The sequence below is a fragment of the Aulostomus chinensis genome, chromosome 14 (genome assembly GCF_037954235.1).
Source record: "Aulostomus chinensis isolate RoL2024-O1b breed Wild chromosome 14, RoL_Achi_v1.0, whole genome shotgun sequence".
NCBI classification, from domain to species: Eukaryota; Metazoa; Chordata; class Actinopteri; order Syngnathiformes; family Aulostomidae; genus Aulostomus; species Aulostomus chinensis.
The window spans coordinates 24,883,179-24,901,981 of NC_141333.1; the positions used below are offsets into that span (position 1 = coordinate 24,883,179).

General features: G+C 39.9%; 1 protein-coding gene across 3 annotated transcripts in view; it reads right to left on the reverse strand.

Annotated features, from left to right (window-relative positions):
* shroom2a (shroom family member 2a) overlaps window positions 1–18,792 on the reverse strand; it is a 36,650-nt gene extending 17,858 nt beyond the window's left edge. The window contains exons 1-3 of one of the 3 annotated variants that reach the window (XM_086224964.1): window positions 18,308–18,792; window positions 16,473–16,683; window positions 7,152–7,300 (exon numbers count right to left, since the gene is read on the reverse strand). In XM_086224964.1, coding sequence (XP_086081090.1) covers window positions 7,152–7,300; window positions 16,473–16,679 — 356 coding nt within the window. In that variant the 5' untranslated portion in view covers window positions 16,680–16,683; window positions 18,308–18,792. The remainder of the gene's footprint in view (window positions 1–7,151; window positions 7,301–16,472; window positions 16,684–18,307) is intronic. The other 2 variants (XM_086224965.1, XM_086224966.1) reach the window with 2 other exon arrangements.
* Window positions 18,793–18,803: the final 11 nt, after the last annotated feature.

Sequence of the window (18,803 nt, forward strand, 5' to 3'; positions counted from 1 at the left end):
TAACAACAATAACAGAGAATTAAGGTCATAACCTCAGGCAAATAAACTCCCAACATGTTCAGTGTTCCTTTCTCATTTATTTAAACATAACAAGACAAAAACCTGCAGTTGGGCAGCCCTCCAACACTTAAGTCAGAAGGTTGAAGACATAAAAAGTAAATGTTGACTCACCATACATCTGGATGTAGAAACGCGAATTGGACACAAGAAGAAATGTGTTATCCAACATACCTACACATTAATAAAAGTGAAGCTCAGTTGGGAATATAAAGTGAGAGCTGTTGTACCCGTGTGCTGGTCAGGCACCACATTCCACAGACACTTGAGAGACATGCGGACCACTGGGGTCTGAGCATCATGACTAAACTCTCACTCTGATCCACGACCTGCAAACACACACCAAGTGAGAATTCTAAACCTTATTATTCAAGAAGGAAAAGCAGCCATCACTAAAACTAATTTCTTCTAGCAGAAATAGGTTGAAGGAGGGAGATTTCCTGCAGGATTACAGAGGTTTTACCCCTGAAAGGAGGTGAAAGAGTGTAAAGAGAGGGAGGAGGGCTATTGTCACAGCCAGTCCCCTTAGAGTATTCCCGAACCTCGCTTCATCTCATTGGCTAAGCGGCTAATATGCTAATGATAGGATGAAATGCCGGACTCCTCTCTTACCATCTCCCCTGTTGTGAGGCTGACATGCATTTCTCCCATTACTATGGCAACAGGTTGATCTCTAGGGTACGAGGGCACCCGATTTCCTGAAAGCTTGAGTAAAGAGCGCTGCACTTGCCCAGGAGCTGCAGGTCGGCAATGTGATGACACAAACACATGATAAATATCCAGAACTATTGACCATCGGCATTTTGTATTATTCTGTTTCATTACAGATTTTGTTTTTTTGAAATCAGTTAATATAACAGTATACATATTCACACGATTAACATTCTCATTTGCTCCAAAAATCGATGGCATTTTGTTGTCAAATATAAATGACTCATGATGGAATGCGTCGACTGGTTGGATTTAAAGACACACAAAATTTGATTTTAAGTGGTACTTGATTTAATAAACCATTTCTGACCAAACAAACAAGTTTGCTCACTTACTATTTTTTTAGGGTTCTAAATCTACCATATATTATCCCTGAAATAGAACCCTGCTACTTCTCAGTCCACTCTAGCTAATATTATCCACTTTGGTAAATCAACTCCTTCTCGTCAGGGGACTAACAAAATGAAAGCAAAGTGTCTAATATTGTACATGGTAAAGTTACACTGATAAAATACTGACATGTACAGTATCAAGTTGAGTGTAGTTGTGAGTGTGTGTGTGTGTGTGTGTGTGTGTGTGTGTGTGTGTGCGTGCATGTGTGTGTGTGCACGCATGTTGGGGGTAGTCAAAATATGATAATACAAAGATCTGTGGCCTCATTCTCTGGATGTGTTTCTTCAAAAAGAATTTAGCTTTAGCCAGACCATACAGCTTATAGGACTCCATATCTCATCCTTACAAGGTTAGTAGGATACGCTTCTTAAGCAAATAATAAAATGAGTGTTATTTGTTCATGAAGTAATAAGTAATAACCTAGTTTCAGGTCAGTAACAGAAAATTCAGGTATCAAAATGTTATTGGAACAATTCTACTTATTTTTAAACTCTAGTGGTAATCATTCATGCTCACATTTTTTGAAATTCAGACAGACATCTCATGAGTACAAAATTGTGGCATCCTAAACTTGATAGGAAGGAAATGAAATGTGATAAACTGCTGTCACTGCACCAGAGTATGGACTCGTGATAAAATATTTATTGAAAAGAATCATTTGTAAAAGTTGCCAGAAAACAGCTTAATCAGTCACAACAATGTGCAGTGACTGGTGCCCTTTTCATGCAGCTCCTCTTGCCATTGTTATGAAAATGTTCTTTTGTGTACTTTTGAAATGTGATATGTTGAGTTGTCTGTTTTGCACAGTCTTATAAAAATTGCTGGATGCAGTCCTTGATCGATTGGGCAACCAAAACAACCAAAGAAAATTCTTTAAGCAGAACAAAGGTAAAAAAAATTCTATTATTTAGAGTCTGGCTCTTTGTCGTTGCAGTCAGGTTGCAGGTTTGTTATCCAGTTGAACAGAAACTAAGACCAGGGATGCCTGCAAAATCACTTGGCCACAAATGATGTCAGAGGTGGGATGATCTGCTGTGCTCGGTATGTGAGCCGTGAGGGGACATGGGCACGGATCCTGGACGGGAGGGGAGTGTGACGTCCCAACTGGAGTAGACACACCAACTGCCCAACAAAAAGATCCAGGCTCTTTGATCCTGCAGGCAAGATCGAGTGGGTTGATTGCTCCCCTGCTGCTCAAAGTACCAATCAAGTGTACACTTTTTTTCAAGAATTTGAAACTATACCCTCCAATAAAGCTAAGTATTTCCCTTCGGACCAGAAAACGGGTAGCTAAATTAAAGTTATAACTGCCAATAAGTCTCAATAAAGGACGCAAAAATCGCACAACGAAATGCAGTGAACATGCACTTGCAGGTGAGTGGGTGGATTCCATTGGTCCCTGAGGACCTCACAATGGCCTTCTTCAGCAGACCCTACAATCAAACCAGTCATGTTTCTGGTAAGGGAAGTGAAGCATGAGCCCCAAGTAATGACCAGCACATTCCTGGGCTGAATGGCATACCAGCTGTCAAGTTACTGGGTGCCTGCACCGACTGACCCACAGCGCAGAGGCACCTGGAAAACTTTTGTCTGAGTATGAGGGGTCAACAGTATGTCCTTCATGTCCTGTGTCCTTTAACATCAGCTCTGTCCAGGATGTACTGGGGCATTTAGTGGCTGGTGAATGTATCGATAAAAACACTAATCACAGTTAGCATTCATTTGTTTGTAAGTACCTGTTATGGAGGACAAACAAAGCCATGACAAAGAGTGGAGATTAACTGAAGACACTCACACTGACTTACTGTGAACTGGAATATCACAAACACTAGATAAAAGTGACATATCAGAAATTGTCAAAATTAAAATGGGATATAATCCATGACATGCTCTGACTGTAGTTCTCTCAGGAGGATTTTTCCCATCAATATCAGTAATAGGAGGATTTTTCCCATCAATATCAGTAATTGGAGAGAGCTGATGACAAAAAATCTCTGTCTGATCCAGGAAACAAAATGTTACTGTGTTTCAAACAATGACAAAGCAACACTCCTCCAATGTGGACGGTTTCTGTTTATATTTGAGAGCATGTGCATTATCTCTTTGTGGTTTAAAAGAGATTAAACTGAAACCTCTTTCCTGTAAAACTGGTAAAATCTTGGAACCTCAACAATTTACTGTTAACTCACCTCAGCAGTGGAATGAACGACAGAACAACTGAGGGGGTGCAGTTCGGATTGGGCTACACTGAAATCTCTACGATTTCCTCAGCCGAGACCCAAACAATTTTAAGAAATCTACTTACAACAAGAATTCGGTGCACAGCATTCCGCACATGCTACATAGGCTTATTTAGAAAAACAAAGGCCTGTAAATGTAAGCTATTCCACTGCAACCTCTAATCAACATGTACACTGCAAGTTAGGCCTAAGCTTTTCTAAGTATAATTGGATTGTGCACCAAACTGTGCAGGTCTGACTCATCTAACATAGGAATGAACATGAAACCTGAGTGTAGAAAGTATATTTTTGACACCTCTAAAACTAAAGGAAGGGCCACACTGCCACAGGAAACTTCTAGAGCAAAATAACTGAATATGACAGTGACTACAGCTGCTCTGTAACAATAACAGAAACCAAAAGTTACAAGCTCCATGTTGTACAGTCTAATGATTCTCCTAGTTGCTTGGATATAGCGCAAACAACCCCGGGGAAGGGAAAGGAAGGTAGTCCAGGCTACAGGGGTCCTGGTGGAGAGCACAATCCTCTCTGTCCTAACCTGAAGAGGAAAACAAAAAAATGTGAAGACATCATGGAAAAACCAATCAATCTGATGCCCTTGAAAGCAACACTGAGGACAAAGGACTGAGAATCATACAATACTGCTCTGGGGAAGTCAGCTTTAAAGCTTCATTACCTAATTTCTTGGCCACTTGGGGGCAGCTGAAACAAGTTGTGAGCACAACACTGACATATCACTTTTTAGTTGTTGGCAAACAGTCAGCAGTTATGGATTAACACCAACATTAGTTTATTTCGGTCATGATTCTGTTCACTTGGTGGATATTATATTCACTTTTAGCTCTTATAAATACCTCTCTGCCCATGAGAGTCAACCAAACTTTAAAGTTGCTGGGCAGACAACTACAGTGACAGCTGAATAACTGAGAGGATCTGAAACTCCCTAAATAAGCTTTAATGATGCCTCGGGAAACTGCAAAGAAGGGGGACAATTCTTTGTAGGTTCATTTTAATGATGTCTACAACATCACACAATGTCATGTAATAACTCATAAAGATATTTTGATTGATTATGAGCACAGCGGCACAGAGGGGCTGAACAAATCAAGGCACTATGTCTGTGCATCCATGGTCTCTTGTAAATTCCAGAGAATATCTCTAGAGCTGCAACCAGTAAGTCGACTGCAACTGTTGTGATAATCAATCCTCTGCAAAAAGTGTCAACTAGTAAATATAAGCCTCAACATAAAGACTATACGTGTTTGGTTACTACCAATACTTGTATTGCTTTATGCCCAATTAGGACTAACAGTACAAAAGCAGTGGGCTAGTGTGGCACATGATAGTATATGACCGTATGGGGCTGTATTCGTTTCAAGCAAGTCATGCATGAGAAATATAATTACAACAGCTCACACCTTGATTTTGTTTCAAAGTGTAAAAGTATCATTAAAAACTTTAATTGCTTGGTTTTGTTGAGGCATGTGCAAAGACGATGAGATGTTCCCACACAGGTAACCACACCTGTCCCTGCAATACATGATGTGCGATAAGCCTCACCCCTTTTGGTTACTCCCATCCACCAGATGACATTACACAACACACAAAACATATGAGTGGCTGGCTCAAGCTCCGCCCCTCTGCTGTTTGTGGAGACCACACCTGTGGAGAGGAGCAGGTTCCGACAGCTTCCTGATCCTCTTTCAAACATCCAACATTATTGCTGAGACAGAAAAGAAGGTCTCTCCAGGCAGACAGAAACCTACATGTGCAGGCACAGATCAAGCTCCAGACAAGCTTTAATGCTCCAGTTGAGACCTCACAGTAATGTGGAATGTTACAACTGTAACACGTTTGAAAAACAAAGTATGAGTAGTTTTTAATTTTTATAACAGTGGCCTTGGAAAGTGACTGTGGAAGTGGATATACTGTTCAAGAGACACAAAGTCAATTCTTAAACAAAGACGAGGAGCAGGAAGGAACTGGCAGCCCCACAGGACTCAACGTCTGTCTCAAACACAATATGAACAATAAAACTTGTTCCTAAAGGAAACATCTTTTTCCATTTAGAATCCTGAGCTTGCTGAAATAACAATAACCAGATCCTTTCATGATACCTTCTTTAGTCTCATCTGCTGGTTCATACAGCCTACACACACCTTGTTTCAGAACTGTTGCCACAGTATTGTATGATAAATGACACATTTCTGCTGGTATGCTAACATTCAAGCAAATACGATGGAGGACAGAGTGATAATCTCCAAAACCACTTCATTATGAAGCTCATAGGTATTCTAACTGCAGTAACACTGTGACCTTAGAAAAATCCATTCTGATAGTGTCAGTAAATGTTTCTGAAGGTTTAGATATTAAATCATTTTTCTATATTAAATAGACATGATTAAACAAGAAACAAAACTTCGGAGGAGATCATCATCAGTTACCAAACATTTAGTTATAGGGTTAAAGAGATTCCCATGAAAACTCAATCAGGGCTGTAGATGCCGTGGACATCTGTGTTCGTTCAACAGAGGCTAATGCTTGAGCAAACACTCATTCGATTGTGATACAAGCACTTGCTGATTGGTGCACAGTATGCAGAACATAACATGCAGACAGCTGTCATGTCAAACACACAAAACTGTTTAACTTGAAAAATAATTGTGCAAAAATATTGCGGTTTTTTTTTTGTTGTTTTTTTACATTGAACCCTAGGAAGTGGCTGGTTAACAAAATATGTTTTCCTTTATGCTGACACACATTAAAAGCTTCATGTTTTGTGAGTTTACATGTAAATACGAAAAATAGCACAGATGATTCAATAATTAAATGATGATTAATTAAATAAAATGTTTTTTACAGTCACGCATTCATGTTTTCAAGGCCTATAATAGAGACGTCTCTTGAGACATAAACACAATGGCTGAGGCTCAGAGCAGCGTCCTTGTGGAGAGATAAATGGTGAGTGGACTTCCTTGTACGGTAGGATTTGTTCAGGGATTACGTTATGATATGATACAATACAGAAAGAAATGCAGAAGGCAAAGACACACAATGAAACCAGTGTTGCACACACAAGACCACTTGTAAGAAGGCTTCCGGGACTGAGTTGACAAATGATTCATCAGTTAAACAATAATATGAATACGAAACTCCACAGTCAATAAATCCCAAAGATTGACTGATGACAGGTAGACAATGCAATCATTTATTGTTGGTTTACTGCTCACCAGAAGACTGTTCTTTGGTCATTAAGAAAGAGTGAGATTTGTGGTTTAAGAGAACAAAGCAAACTACTATGTTATAAAGCCTCATCACTTTGCAACTGATGTGTGGTGTTCTTCATAGACGAAAAAAAATCCTCAGTGCCAAAGTGCAGCATTTAGCTAACATCCCAGAGGTCAACGTTCCCACACCTGCCAGTGTGACGTCACCCACAACCTCTTTTCCTTCTTTCAGCATCAAGAAAAACTGTCACAAACCTAAACTATAACCCAGTACAGCCTGGCAAAACAGGATCGTCCAGTTAGCAAGAACTGAACAGTGACAGCTAGAAATCCCAGAAGTGGGCTTGTCGTGTGACGCATGTACAAACAGTTGCAAGGCCAGGATCCTCAATCTCCTCTGTCACCCTGGTATGTTGGAGATGTTACTATGGTGACCTGTTAGGCTAAGAGGGGTGGCCACATGTAACAGCAGCAGATGCAGAGGGACAGGGTCAGGGAGGAGAACTGGGGATTGGTTACCTACCTTTTCACCACCAGACTGAGGGTCTTATGGGATCCTTTCACTAAGCAGATTGCCTCTTGTCTGTAACCACTCAGGGGAATCTCGTTGATGTTGACAAGCTCATCTCCCACCTGGAGACCTACAGCTGCTGCCTTGCTGGCATCCTCGACCTGAAACACAAACACAGCAGAGGGAAAAGTGAGAATTACGTAATATTACAAAGAGACTACTGTTGACTTGCTAGCTAATTAGCAAATGAGCAGCCATGATACAAAACACTTTGGTAATTCCTTGTCATTTTCTCTAAAAGTTTCCTTTATTCAACTTGTTTTCTTTAGATTTCTTTAGAACATCTTTAGATGTTAGAATCAAACATGGTGGTTTGGGCTTCTAGTTAGGATGCCATCTCAGGCACTTCCAGCTGGGGGGAGGCTGCAGGGCAGACTGAGGACCAGGTGGAGGGCCGATATCTCCACGCTGGGATGGGATCACCAGAACGTCGCCCCAGTCAGAGCTGGTTGATGGAGATGGGGAAGAGGAAGTCTGGGGTTCCTTGTTGGAACTGCTACCTTCACAACCTGACTTCTTTTTAGTGGTTTTAGATGGATGGTGGGTGGGCAGGACACCTTTTGGCAAAAATTCAGTTTTCATATATTTGCAAAGTCAAAACATCAACAACTGAGTACCGGATGACACGATTGTGAAATCTTTAAAAAAAAAAAAATAGACAACAGTCTTTATGAATGTCTGTCACCTAAAAATGTGTATGTATCGGACAATAGAACAAATCACAGTTTACGAGAGGTTCCAAAAGACTACACAATGTAGAAGTTCCCAAGATCAAATAATCTCATAACCTTGATAATGTGTACTTCTCAGTGTTAACACAACGCTGATATTTACTGCAGTGTTATGACCTCCAGTAGAGCAGATTCTTCTAATGTGACCCTGGATGGTAACTTTTCTGTTGTCTAATACAACTGACTAGGGCAGTAGGCCTCATGAGAGAAACGTGATTCAAATCCTTAAGGACAAAAATCATCATTACATTTTATCAAAATTCTTTTCTTTTTATTTTTTTTAAACAGACAAACAAAAAAGTAATGTATGTCACACGACTGGACGTAAATATGAAGGGGTTCCTCAGCATGAAGGTCAGGAAAGAAATTGGGTGTTTTCCAAGTTTTTTCAATTCTAATCCCTGTAACAGTGACGTGATTTGTGTTGGCATCAATTACACTGAGTTAGTTCAAACTATAACTGTTAATAAAAACTACAAGACTCCTCCAAAATGTACCTTCATTGCCTCCAACAGGATAAGGATGTACTGATTCAAAATTTAAATTTATCTTTCCATTTGTGGGCAAAAAAAGTGCAAGGAGTGGGTTGGAGCTTGAACCAGAACCAACCTGATTAACCTGGGAGGTCACAACCCAAAAAGTCTGAGAACCACTGACCTAGCCATTGTAAAAGTTCAAGTCTCCAAAGAGTCTGTTCTGAGAAGCAGGACCCAGAAATGTTTGGCTTTCCTGGAAGCTACAGCTCAAACATTTGAAATCAGAGATTCGGGGTGAAATTCTTTTTTTAACCTCTGTTCAGAAAGTCAAAATGTATTAGTTTACTGAAGGTTCAGGGGTTGTTTTTCACTGATTGGGCACTCCTCAATGCAGGAAACTACCGATTAGCAGTTACTTTTATGATGAAATATTAATCATTACGAACCTTCAGAAGATATGGAGTGAGTGGTTAATGCTATGTTTTCACTGCCAAAGACTTTGAAATATGTGAACAAACAGCCAGTTAGAGTATCAAAATCAAGAGACGCATAACTAACAAGAAAAATGCTTTACAGTGACATTAGAAAAGCACTGTTTTTCAATCCGAACAGTAGGAAGGCCAGCTTCTAAAGACAAGACTTAAAGGCTATAAAAATACTTAAAAAGGTGCTTTCCAAGCCAGTGGCGTGATATCAAAACAAACCACCCTGGGTTTGTCTGAGGGCTGACACCTGGAATAACACATCTGTCAGAGGGAGGTACAGTGAACTCAAGTGTTGGTGTATCTCTGGAGAGGACCCATGACACGATGGTCAACGAGAGCTATTAAATCGAGCATGTCTGAAGTGATAGATATGTGTAAAAAGGTGAATGCTGTCGAGACATGAGATGCTCCAAACAGCACAGCTCACAGTGAAAAGAAGTGCAGCGAGAACCCGCTTGGCAGTTGGCACATTAACACACGAGAGCCAAGCTCTGCACTTGATTACGAGCTCTCAATTTGACCTGTGAGAGGGGGCTGGATGACTGAACAGCAGAGGTATGTGTACATCAACAGACCATTACGTCTTATATGGTCTTCAACCTCAGGGCAGAAAAACAGAGCCCAGATAGCACTGATCAGAGCCTCTTTCCATTTAAATAAATCCAGTTGGTTTAGGCAGTTCAGTGTGAGGGGTTTTACGATGGCTGGCTATGTTTCTGACATGCTCCTGATATGGTAGTGGAGGGAGAGTCCAACACTGACAAACACATTCACTGGAGGTTACAATTTCTAAAATGGATGCAAAATACCCCAGTAACACAGGAACTGCAAAACAATTCTCTCTGCACAACAGCGTGATGAATATATATAAATAACTGTGGGGTGAAGGCCCTGCATGCACATTTGACTAAGTGGCTATCTTTCTACATGTGAGAAACTGTTACATGTAATGAGGATTGTTATATTGTTTGTTGAAGCACCAAGACCATATGTAGACAGAGTAGATTATAAATTTCACTTGTATCCAACCATTTCACTTTGGTTAATTAAGCAAATCCTCACCACTTATTTAGTGGGTGCGCTGAAAAAAAATTCCAGCATGCGTACAAAGTTCAGGCTATGGAATACAATAACGTGGCTCACACTACTGTAGAAGGAGGTGAAACATAATCATAATATTTGGATTTTGCAAGAGGGATGTGTGCATTCTGGTGCAAATATCATGTCCTTCGTTCTGGTGCAACTATCACACCCTTCGTTCACTAGGTGTGCTAGAGAGCAGATATTTACTTATGATGTTGCTGTTCAGCATTTCAATACAAGACAGTGTAATTTTAATGTAAATCAAACGATGTATGTTCCATCACCTACGTCCTGTAACCACAAGGTGGCGCAATGAAATTAAATAAATTCCTTAACTTCCTTCTGGAGATGTTTTCAGGCATTCAGGCACTCTCATCAAACATACAAGGTTTTATCTGACCGTCGCGAATCCAGTTAGAACACTTACCTGTTCTACATCAAAATAACAAACTCGCTAACCTCGCCATGGTAACACTGACTAACGAAAACTCAGTCTTCAGAGTAACCCAGCACCATGTTCTTAAGGGGTTTCTCAACCCAATATGAGATGGAGCTGGTCCACTGACTGGGAGGAGTACATCAAAGTATAAACAGTTAACAAGCATGTCATTTCCCGTTGCCACCAGGTGGCCCTATAACTTCACTGTTTGGTAAAAATTGGTCTCGTAATTTTTTGCTTAATCCTGCTGATGAACAAACAAGTGACACCAAAAAAAAAAGACCTTTGGTGGGGATAATAGTGATTCTGTTCGTGTGTGTGTGTGTGTGTGTGTGCGTGCGTGCATGCGTGTTGGGGGGGTGGGAGGTACAGGACAGTGACTTGCCCTGATAATGAGATCAGCCACTGGTTTAGCACATTCAAATGAAAGACACAGCTTGTTTCTGCTGCAGACTGCCCAGGACAGCCAAGACACTGTTTGTTCTGGGCTCTCAAACGTATGCACATCTGGCCCTCTGTCTGAAAACAGATTGCTTGATGACATTATTAATAGATAGGTACATACTGCTGTGTATACAGAGCATAAAGAAGGCAGTTTTCAGAGTCAATAACTCATTAGAACATCTGCAGGCCAGCCGAGCCTGGCTTTTATTCAAAGCAGCATAACAGGATCAAGGTTCCACTTTAAAAATATGACGAGCTTTGCTAATAACCAACAGACTCAAGTGCCAGCATGAAGCAAAACAAAAGGGGCGAATAAAGGAAGACACACAACATCAACAACAAGAGATTTATATTTCTTCTCTAAACATTTTTCACCATGTCAACCCAATCAGCCTCAGCCATACCATGTCCTTTGTTTACCATCTTCCTCTGGGCTATAATCAGTGAAACTGCAGCCATCCTGAATGCCAGAGTAGCCTCAAAAATAGCCTCCTGTCTCTTTGTGGGACATGAAGGGAAGGATGTGGTGGTGATGAGGGCAAGGAATGTCTCTTTTCTGCTGACAGATGTCCTGTGCAGTTTGCTGACAAGGGCACTGAACTCAGACCTCATGGCACTGCCTTCACACATCATACTGAGTGTTCATTGCTGTTTGACAAGCCAGCAGCACCCACAAACACAAACTCAACCCATATTTGACCTCAGCTTGAAGACAGACAAGTTCTACCCTTTACAGAGATCCTGTATAAATACAATAAATCACTGTTAGCTTAGTGCTGTGAATGTTAGTGGCATTGATGGAGCTGAACTCCCAAGAGATGGTATTAAATAATTTAATTTTTTCTAATGTTTTAGCCATGCACCCTAGAACCACTGCCTGATAGATGGCAATGTCAAATTTTAGGCCCGACCACATTTTGGCTTTTCCAAGATACATTACAATCAGTATATATGCTCACTTATGTGCGCCAATAAGAAGAGATGATGCTTTGGTTAGAAATGGAGTTGTTAGACTGTGCTGACCTGCAACCCCCACCTTGAACACACTAACCCTATACCTTCTGAGTTCACTCAATATTCCTTCCAGCATTCCATATTCCTGCCTCCAAAATCCCATTTCCTAGAACAGAAAACTATTTGAATATTTACATCTCCTTCCACGACAAACCACTTTTACAATGAATCATTGCCAGTGCCAATGTTTTGCACTCCTGGAATAGTCAAAATAAATCTTGCCCACAAAAGTTCTCAATCGATTCCATAACAGAATAAATCTCTTTACCTGCAGTTAATTTGTGGCAGCGTGTAGGAACAGAGATGTGTTTTGTGTGCCTGGTACTGGTACGGTAAGAGCCAGCAATGTTGCAGTACATATAAAATGTCATTCTGGCAAACTAAACATGTGCATGAGGTGCATGACCAGATGTGTTTTGTAAAATAGGATTATTTAAGTTTATTGAGAGAAAGGACTTTAAGTCCACGAAGACCTTAAATATAACCTGAGCTATGAGTGGAATCTTAAGAATTTTAATTAGAACCAGGATATGTTTCTAGCCAATACTCTAACCCTCTCATCAAACTGTGGGCCCGGTCCTTTTTTGTTATGCATTGCTTTATTAATCCAACATACAAAAGAAAAGACAAGCAGTTCATAAATTGATCATTTTGGCCTCTAACAACAATCGGTTAAACTGACAGGCATCACTGCCCACATCACAAAAGTATGCTTAGATGAAAAGAAGTATAAATATAATAGATTATAACAGCAGTTAGGAAAGTTAGTCAGTTCCTGCTGAAGATAGTTGAGTTATGCTGCAGATAGAGGGCCTGTCACTTTGAATTACAATGTCTCATTTTCTTAGAATGTGGGAAAACACTAATAATTCACACTGTAAAAACCTGTTCTTCCAACATACACAGTTAATTAGTACAAGGAAAGCTTTAAGTAGTTTTCTGACATCAAGAAAGTGACAACTTGTTCATAGCTGTGGGGGAGATGTGGCCAACATTTTTGATAGAACTGTCAACGTCCCAAAAAACTTTTATTGCACAGCCCACGCAGCAGATAGAAACATGAAAAAATGCTTAAACTATTGGCTTCAATGGAAAATGAATTGCCCTCATGCCCCCTGGATATCAAAAATAATGCCTAAAATGATGTGGACTTCTTGTCAGGGCTTCAACAGTCAAACAAAGCTTTTGTTCCATTTGGTCTAAATGGATGAAAGTAAATACAGAGAAACTATATGCTTCCTTCTGTGCATTGTCAAAAAAATAGATATTGCAGGATTACATGTGACATTCAGCTCACAAAAAAGTAGGTAAAGTAGACTCACATGGGAGCTTACAATGTCAATAAAATTACCAACATACAAACAACAAACTGCATCAGGCAGTACACAGGTTTATGAGTGTACCTCAGTACGTTGCCTTTGAGTCCATCTTTATGACCTCACAAATGGAGACATCATTAGAAAGACAGATGTTGGTAATAAGAGGCTTTCATTGCCCCCTCCCCTCCACTAAGGAGCTGAAGGTTTAGAAATGTACTGCAGGCCTTATCACTTGTTACACGTTTGATCATATTTTGGAGATGGGTAGAAATAGGTTAACGTAGCTCTTTATCTAGTTAATATAAATATTTCAGTGAGAGACCTTTATAAATCAGCTCCTTTGCTCTGAGACCTGCTCCAAAAGAGCATAAATAAATAGAGAGCACTAATCCTGACTTAATTTATCCCATCATGCCATTCCAACGAGCTTGAGGCTGTCACACATAATTCACAATATTGAGAAAATCAAACAAAGCTTCAACATTCCTCCCTTGTTCCTGGTACCACAAGCTACCTTTTGAACTTAAATCTAACTCAGCAAAAACAAAACAAAAAAACAAAACAAAACAGATGTCCAGGTGGGTTATAACAAGACACACCATAGCCAAAGTGGCAGCAAAATGAACTCTGAGGCACTTCAAGTCAGCTAGACAAATGTGTTAAGTCTGTTCCATGACCAATTTACTTAGTGAGTTTACAGTGAAATGTCTTTAAGCGCAGCCAGGAAGAGAAAAGTGTTAATAGTCTTTCAAGAGATCTAATCATACAGGTGAGAATTCCAGAGTGACAGACTTCTCTAATGTTCAGAGGAATTATAATCTCACCGTCAGATGCAAACAGGTCCTCTGGTGCTGCTCCTTGTTGTAGATGTGGTATTCAGTGACCAACATTAACTAGTAAATGCTTCCAATATCAAACCAGAGGGCTGCAGTCCAACTGGGCAATGTTCGCTCTAGTAGCTTAAAGACTTAAAATGTTCTGAATTCTAGTCACTACAATCACATACTTGTACGGTAACGGGGTGAGTATGCTCACAACTAAGCTATTAGTTTCACTCCTCTCATCTGAACTTTGGACCCCCTTTTGGGTCAATACAGAAATGACGGCCAAAAATGAAGCAGGGACAAAGCTCCTGTCTAACAGGTGCTGATATTTTACCATATCAAATGAACCAGCAAGGTCTTTCATGGTAAATCATTACACAGGCAAAAGAGACGTGAGGTTAACAGATCTGATTGGGCGGTACTGTGGTTAGGTATCCCTCTCATGGGCATTTCACTCATTTAGCAAGGTCATGGCACAGAAAAAGAATTAAATAAAGTTCAACCGAGTGTCACATTTTTGGAGAAACTTGACACACAATTCTGAAATGAAAACAACAGATTCAGCCAAATGTGCCACATGCTTTGGCAGCACAGATCAGCCCAGTCTGAAGCGTGGCTGCCTGTCCAGATGTGCTCAATGTAGGGCTGAACCATTACCCAACTTATATTTTGATTAATTTAATATGATAGTGGCTTCCAATGATTATGAAAACACGATAAAGATGATTATTATTTCATAAACATACTCTCATTTTGTGATGGGATGACAGCAAGAGCCTTTGGCCAACAAGAAAAATAAACTCAGTCCAACTGTTTGGAAAGACTCTGGCGTCAAGGAGTTAGAAAAGGAACACTAACAAAAAAGCAAGAATGATTATTAATTATGTTCAACAAAGATTTTTACATAATTTTAAGGTTAAAGAACAAAATCATCTAGAACAAACAGAAAACACTCAATTCCCTGAGGAGGCTATGTGGACACAATACAATACAGTACAGTAATATTGCAATAGGTTTATAAATCCAAAATACCATCAAGATGATTTCCAGAAGCTGAAATCTACTCAAGTATTTAGTATCCAGAAAACAGCTTATAGTTAAACCACTGCCAGTGGAGCAGTCTTCAGGTTCAACACGTTCATCCAGATCGCCTCTGAGTTACTCACTCGTTCCTTGTAATATTACCTATCTTCCTTCCTATCTTTCCACCAAACGTATCAAAGAAGTTCATTAGTTTTTTGAGATATTCCTCAAAAAAACAACCACAACAACAACAACAACAACAACAACAACAAGCAGACACACCCTGGCAATTCCATTACCTCCTTGACGTAATCATGATCTTTTTTTTGCCATAAGTGAGCAGCCCTATCTCTGGATGAAATTATTCAACGATTAGCAACAGCCTTAAAAAAGCAGAATGTGCAAGTGTTCTCAACAGAAGTTGGTAGGTGTTCCTGGTGAGCAGAGGCCCAAAAGCCATACACATGGTTATTATAATGCCTTTTGTCAGTGTACCACCGTCTCTGCCTCTTTGTCTTTCTTGCTTCACTCACGCTAAACTGACAAGTCATAGAAAGTGTCACTCTATCGACTGATCAAAATTATTATCAAATAATCCTCATATCAAGAGCATTTTTACCTCACAAACAGGAAACCAGCATAAGCGATCATCTATATACTGTGGGCATTCATTTTATACTCTTAAGCTGTTTATTATAGTTGTTAATAGTTTTACTACTGTTTTGTTTAAAACATACTGTATGGCCAGCCAAATCAAACTTATACAATTTGACCTCCAGGCTTGACTTTGGGCAACACTACTCTATCCTATTATCAACCCAAAGGAAAAGCTGATAACACACAACAGCACAGCAGAATGTCTAAGCAGTCGGCACCTTGTGTTGATTTATATGGCAGCAATGAACGAGATAATAGCAGCGCCCTGATGACCACACTGATGATTATGCAAACATAAAGTGCAAATTATGTTGCAGCCTACTTCACCAGCGAGCAATCATTGTTTGTGACCCAAAGGAGGAGCCTTTTTCCTAATTTTTTTGGACACCTTTAGAGAGACTTGAGTACAATAACGATTAGACATTTACAGTACGTTGATGTAATTGTGAACAGTTAGCAAAGTTCCCTTCTTTACTGTTACACCTTTTCTACTTATTGACCTGATAAACCTTCCAGTTTTGAGGAGTGACTTTTTGTAAAAATTGTATGTGTATATTTCTTATCGTTTTTTTTTTTAATGTTACATTTTAGATTTTGCTTGAAATGAACAACTTACTGGAGAAAATTTATATGATAAAGATTGAGGATTTAAAAAAAAAAGAAAAAAGACAGCTACAACTACTTCAGCCTTGCAGCTAAAAGTCTACACACACATACACACACACCACCTAAATTCTCAGCTGTCTCTGAAACACTAACAGTCTGTTGGACTATTTACCTTGGTTATGAGCAGAGGCTCTCGATGCTCCACTCCCCCTCTGAGAGTAAATCCCCATGGTGCACCTCCTGAAAGAAATATATCCACCAGCTTCCAGCCTTCCCCATCTCTGCTCCTCTGTTCCACATCTCCTGGTTTCTGCATCACATGCCAAAGTCTCTGTGCTTCTATGTAGTGTGGGTCATTCTTATAATGTTCGGCATCCATGGCACTAATATGGAGGCAAAGAAAGAAAAAGACAGCATGAGCATGTTCACGCAGCACATGACAAATACTTTTCCTAAAATCGTAAAGTGGACCAATATTTTTTGAGGATCACACTCAGTCCTCTATTTCCTATTTAGGGTCCAACTCAGGGACATGGTCTAAGCATGCTCTGCTCCAGTACTAAGTCAATGATATCCAGCTGTAACTCCCACTCAACCCTACCACCCAGTTCACTGCAAAATCCTCACGATAGAATTCCAATGGCAGCCATGTGACTCCATTGGGCCGTCGTTAAGAAATGATAAGGATATTACTGATCACTTTCACAGCAACGCGCTCTGCTGCCACGTCTTACTGCTGATCTTTTAAGTCGTGCTGAACCTGAGCGTGACCTGGAAAGATTACTGACTGCTCTACAATCTCCATTAAAAACAAAGAAACTGAGTATCTGCTAGAGGATGGAGAAGCAAATTCAGTAATTATTCTATGACTCACCACATACTGGTTGATAAGTAGCCTTAGTTAATCAGTTTATTCTCTAATTTCTTACTTTATCTGTGGCTTATGTATTTTTCTTCCTTTTGCAGATGCATGCTACATTAAAAATAATACCTCTCTTCATCAAAGTGTTACACGATGATACACATGTAAGCTAAATAAACACATCAAAACATACCAGAATTAAATCAAAAATGTACTCTTAAGCTATTCCATTTTGAAGAACTGCATCTTCAAAAACTGTGTTAGTCTAGATACTTTTGTTAATTCTATCTGCTCATTGCCCCCCTGTAGTTTCAACAGGGCAGAGGTCAGCACTCTTCGCTGACAGTTATGGTTAGGAACAACAGAAAAATGATCACAGCATACCAATACAGAGCAGGGTCACCAGGGGGGCTGTAACAACACAGGAAGTGTGACTTTATTTTGGCAAATTCCAATAGGCTTTGGGCAAGATTTAAATTTCGCTTGGTGATAGTTCAGATGGTCAGACATTCGATAAATATGTAACATTTTTCAGTATACATCATGCATATTCTATCTTTTTGTTTAAATTTGACATCAGATATCTTTTCAGCACAACTGCTTCTTCTTTTAAGAGTTCATCATCACTTCAGTTTACTGGGTTAGTCCCAGGCCAGTGAACACATCAAATCTGGAATGATTAGAAATAACAATTCTCCATAATGGCCTCTTGAATAAAATATGTACTCTACATTTAAAAGAAACTACGGATCAATACGTTAACATCAATGTCTGAATGTTCTGTCAAAAATTCCATTGTGTCTTGGGAACGGTTTTAGTAACTTTTAACACAATAATGAAGAATCTCCTTAAAACTTATGTTTGATAAGTGTAAAGCTGGGAAAGCACCTGTTGTCATACTCCAGACAGGCTGCCTTCAACTTAATGCTCTTATGTGTGCGAGAACTTCACACAACAATGGAAACCATCTTCGCATGTATCGACAATCATATAAACACAGCACATCAGACCTGCCTCATAAAACTGACAACTCTATCTTGGTGTCAAACTAATCGCGTGTTATAAAATCAAGCAATTGACCGAGTATCTTTATGACAAGTTATCGGGGGGGAAAAAAACCCTCATGGCTCAATGGCTGACCTTACCTGCGAATCGAACTTCTGGATAAACCGGTGATCACAGCCGTTTTGTCCGGGGTGGCACGCAGCTATCTCTCCGGTCTACCTCAAACATACTTCGTCCGTCTTTAGAAACGGTTTTATTCCCAAACGCATCGCGTTGTAAATATTCCACTGCTACGTAAACGATTTTGTGGGAGGTTTTTTTTCCCCTGTTGAATTTAACGCAGGAGTTCAGTCCGTATTCTCCTTCATGATACCAACCGACGACGCTCTGACTCAGACACTGGAGAGTTAAATTGTCTAAGCTAAGCTAGCCGCTGCCGTGGACAACAGGGAGACCAGCCGCATAGCTAAATACACTACAAGCGCGCCATCTATCGTCGTCTGACAAAAGTTTGTTTTCTTTTAAATGTTCTGCTTTATGTGCAAAGATTAAAAAAAAAACACATCATATTTTCTAACACCAAACGAAGGCTTTGTCTAACCCTTCTGGGCGTCAAATACAACTTTGTACTCCAGT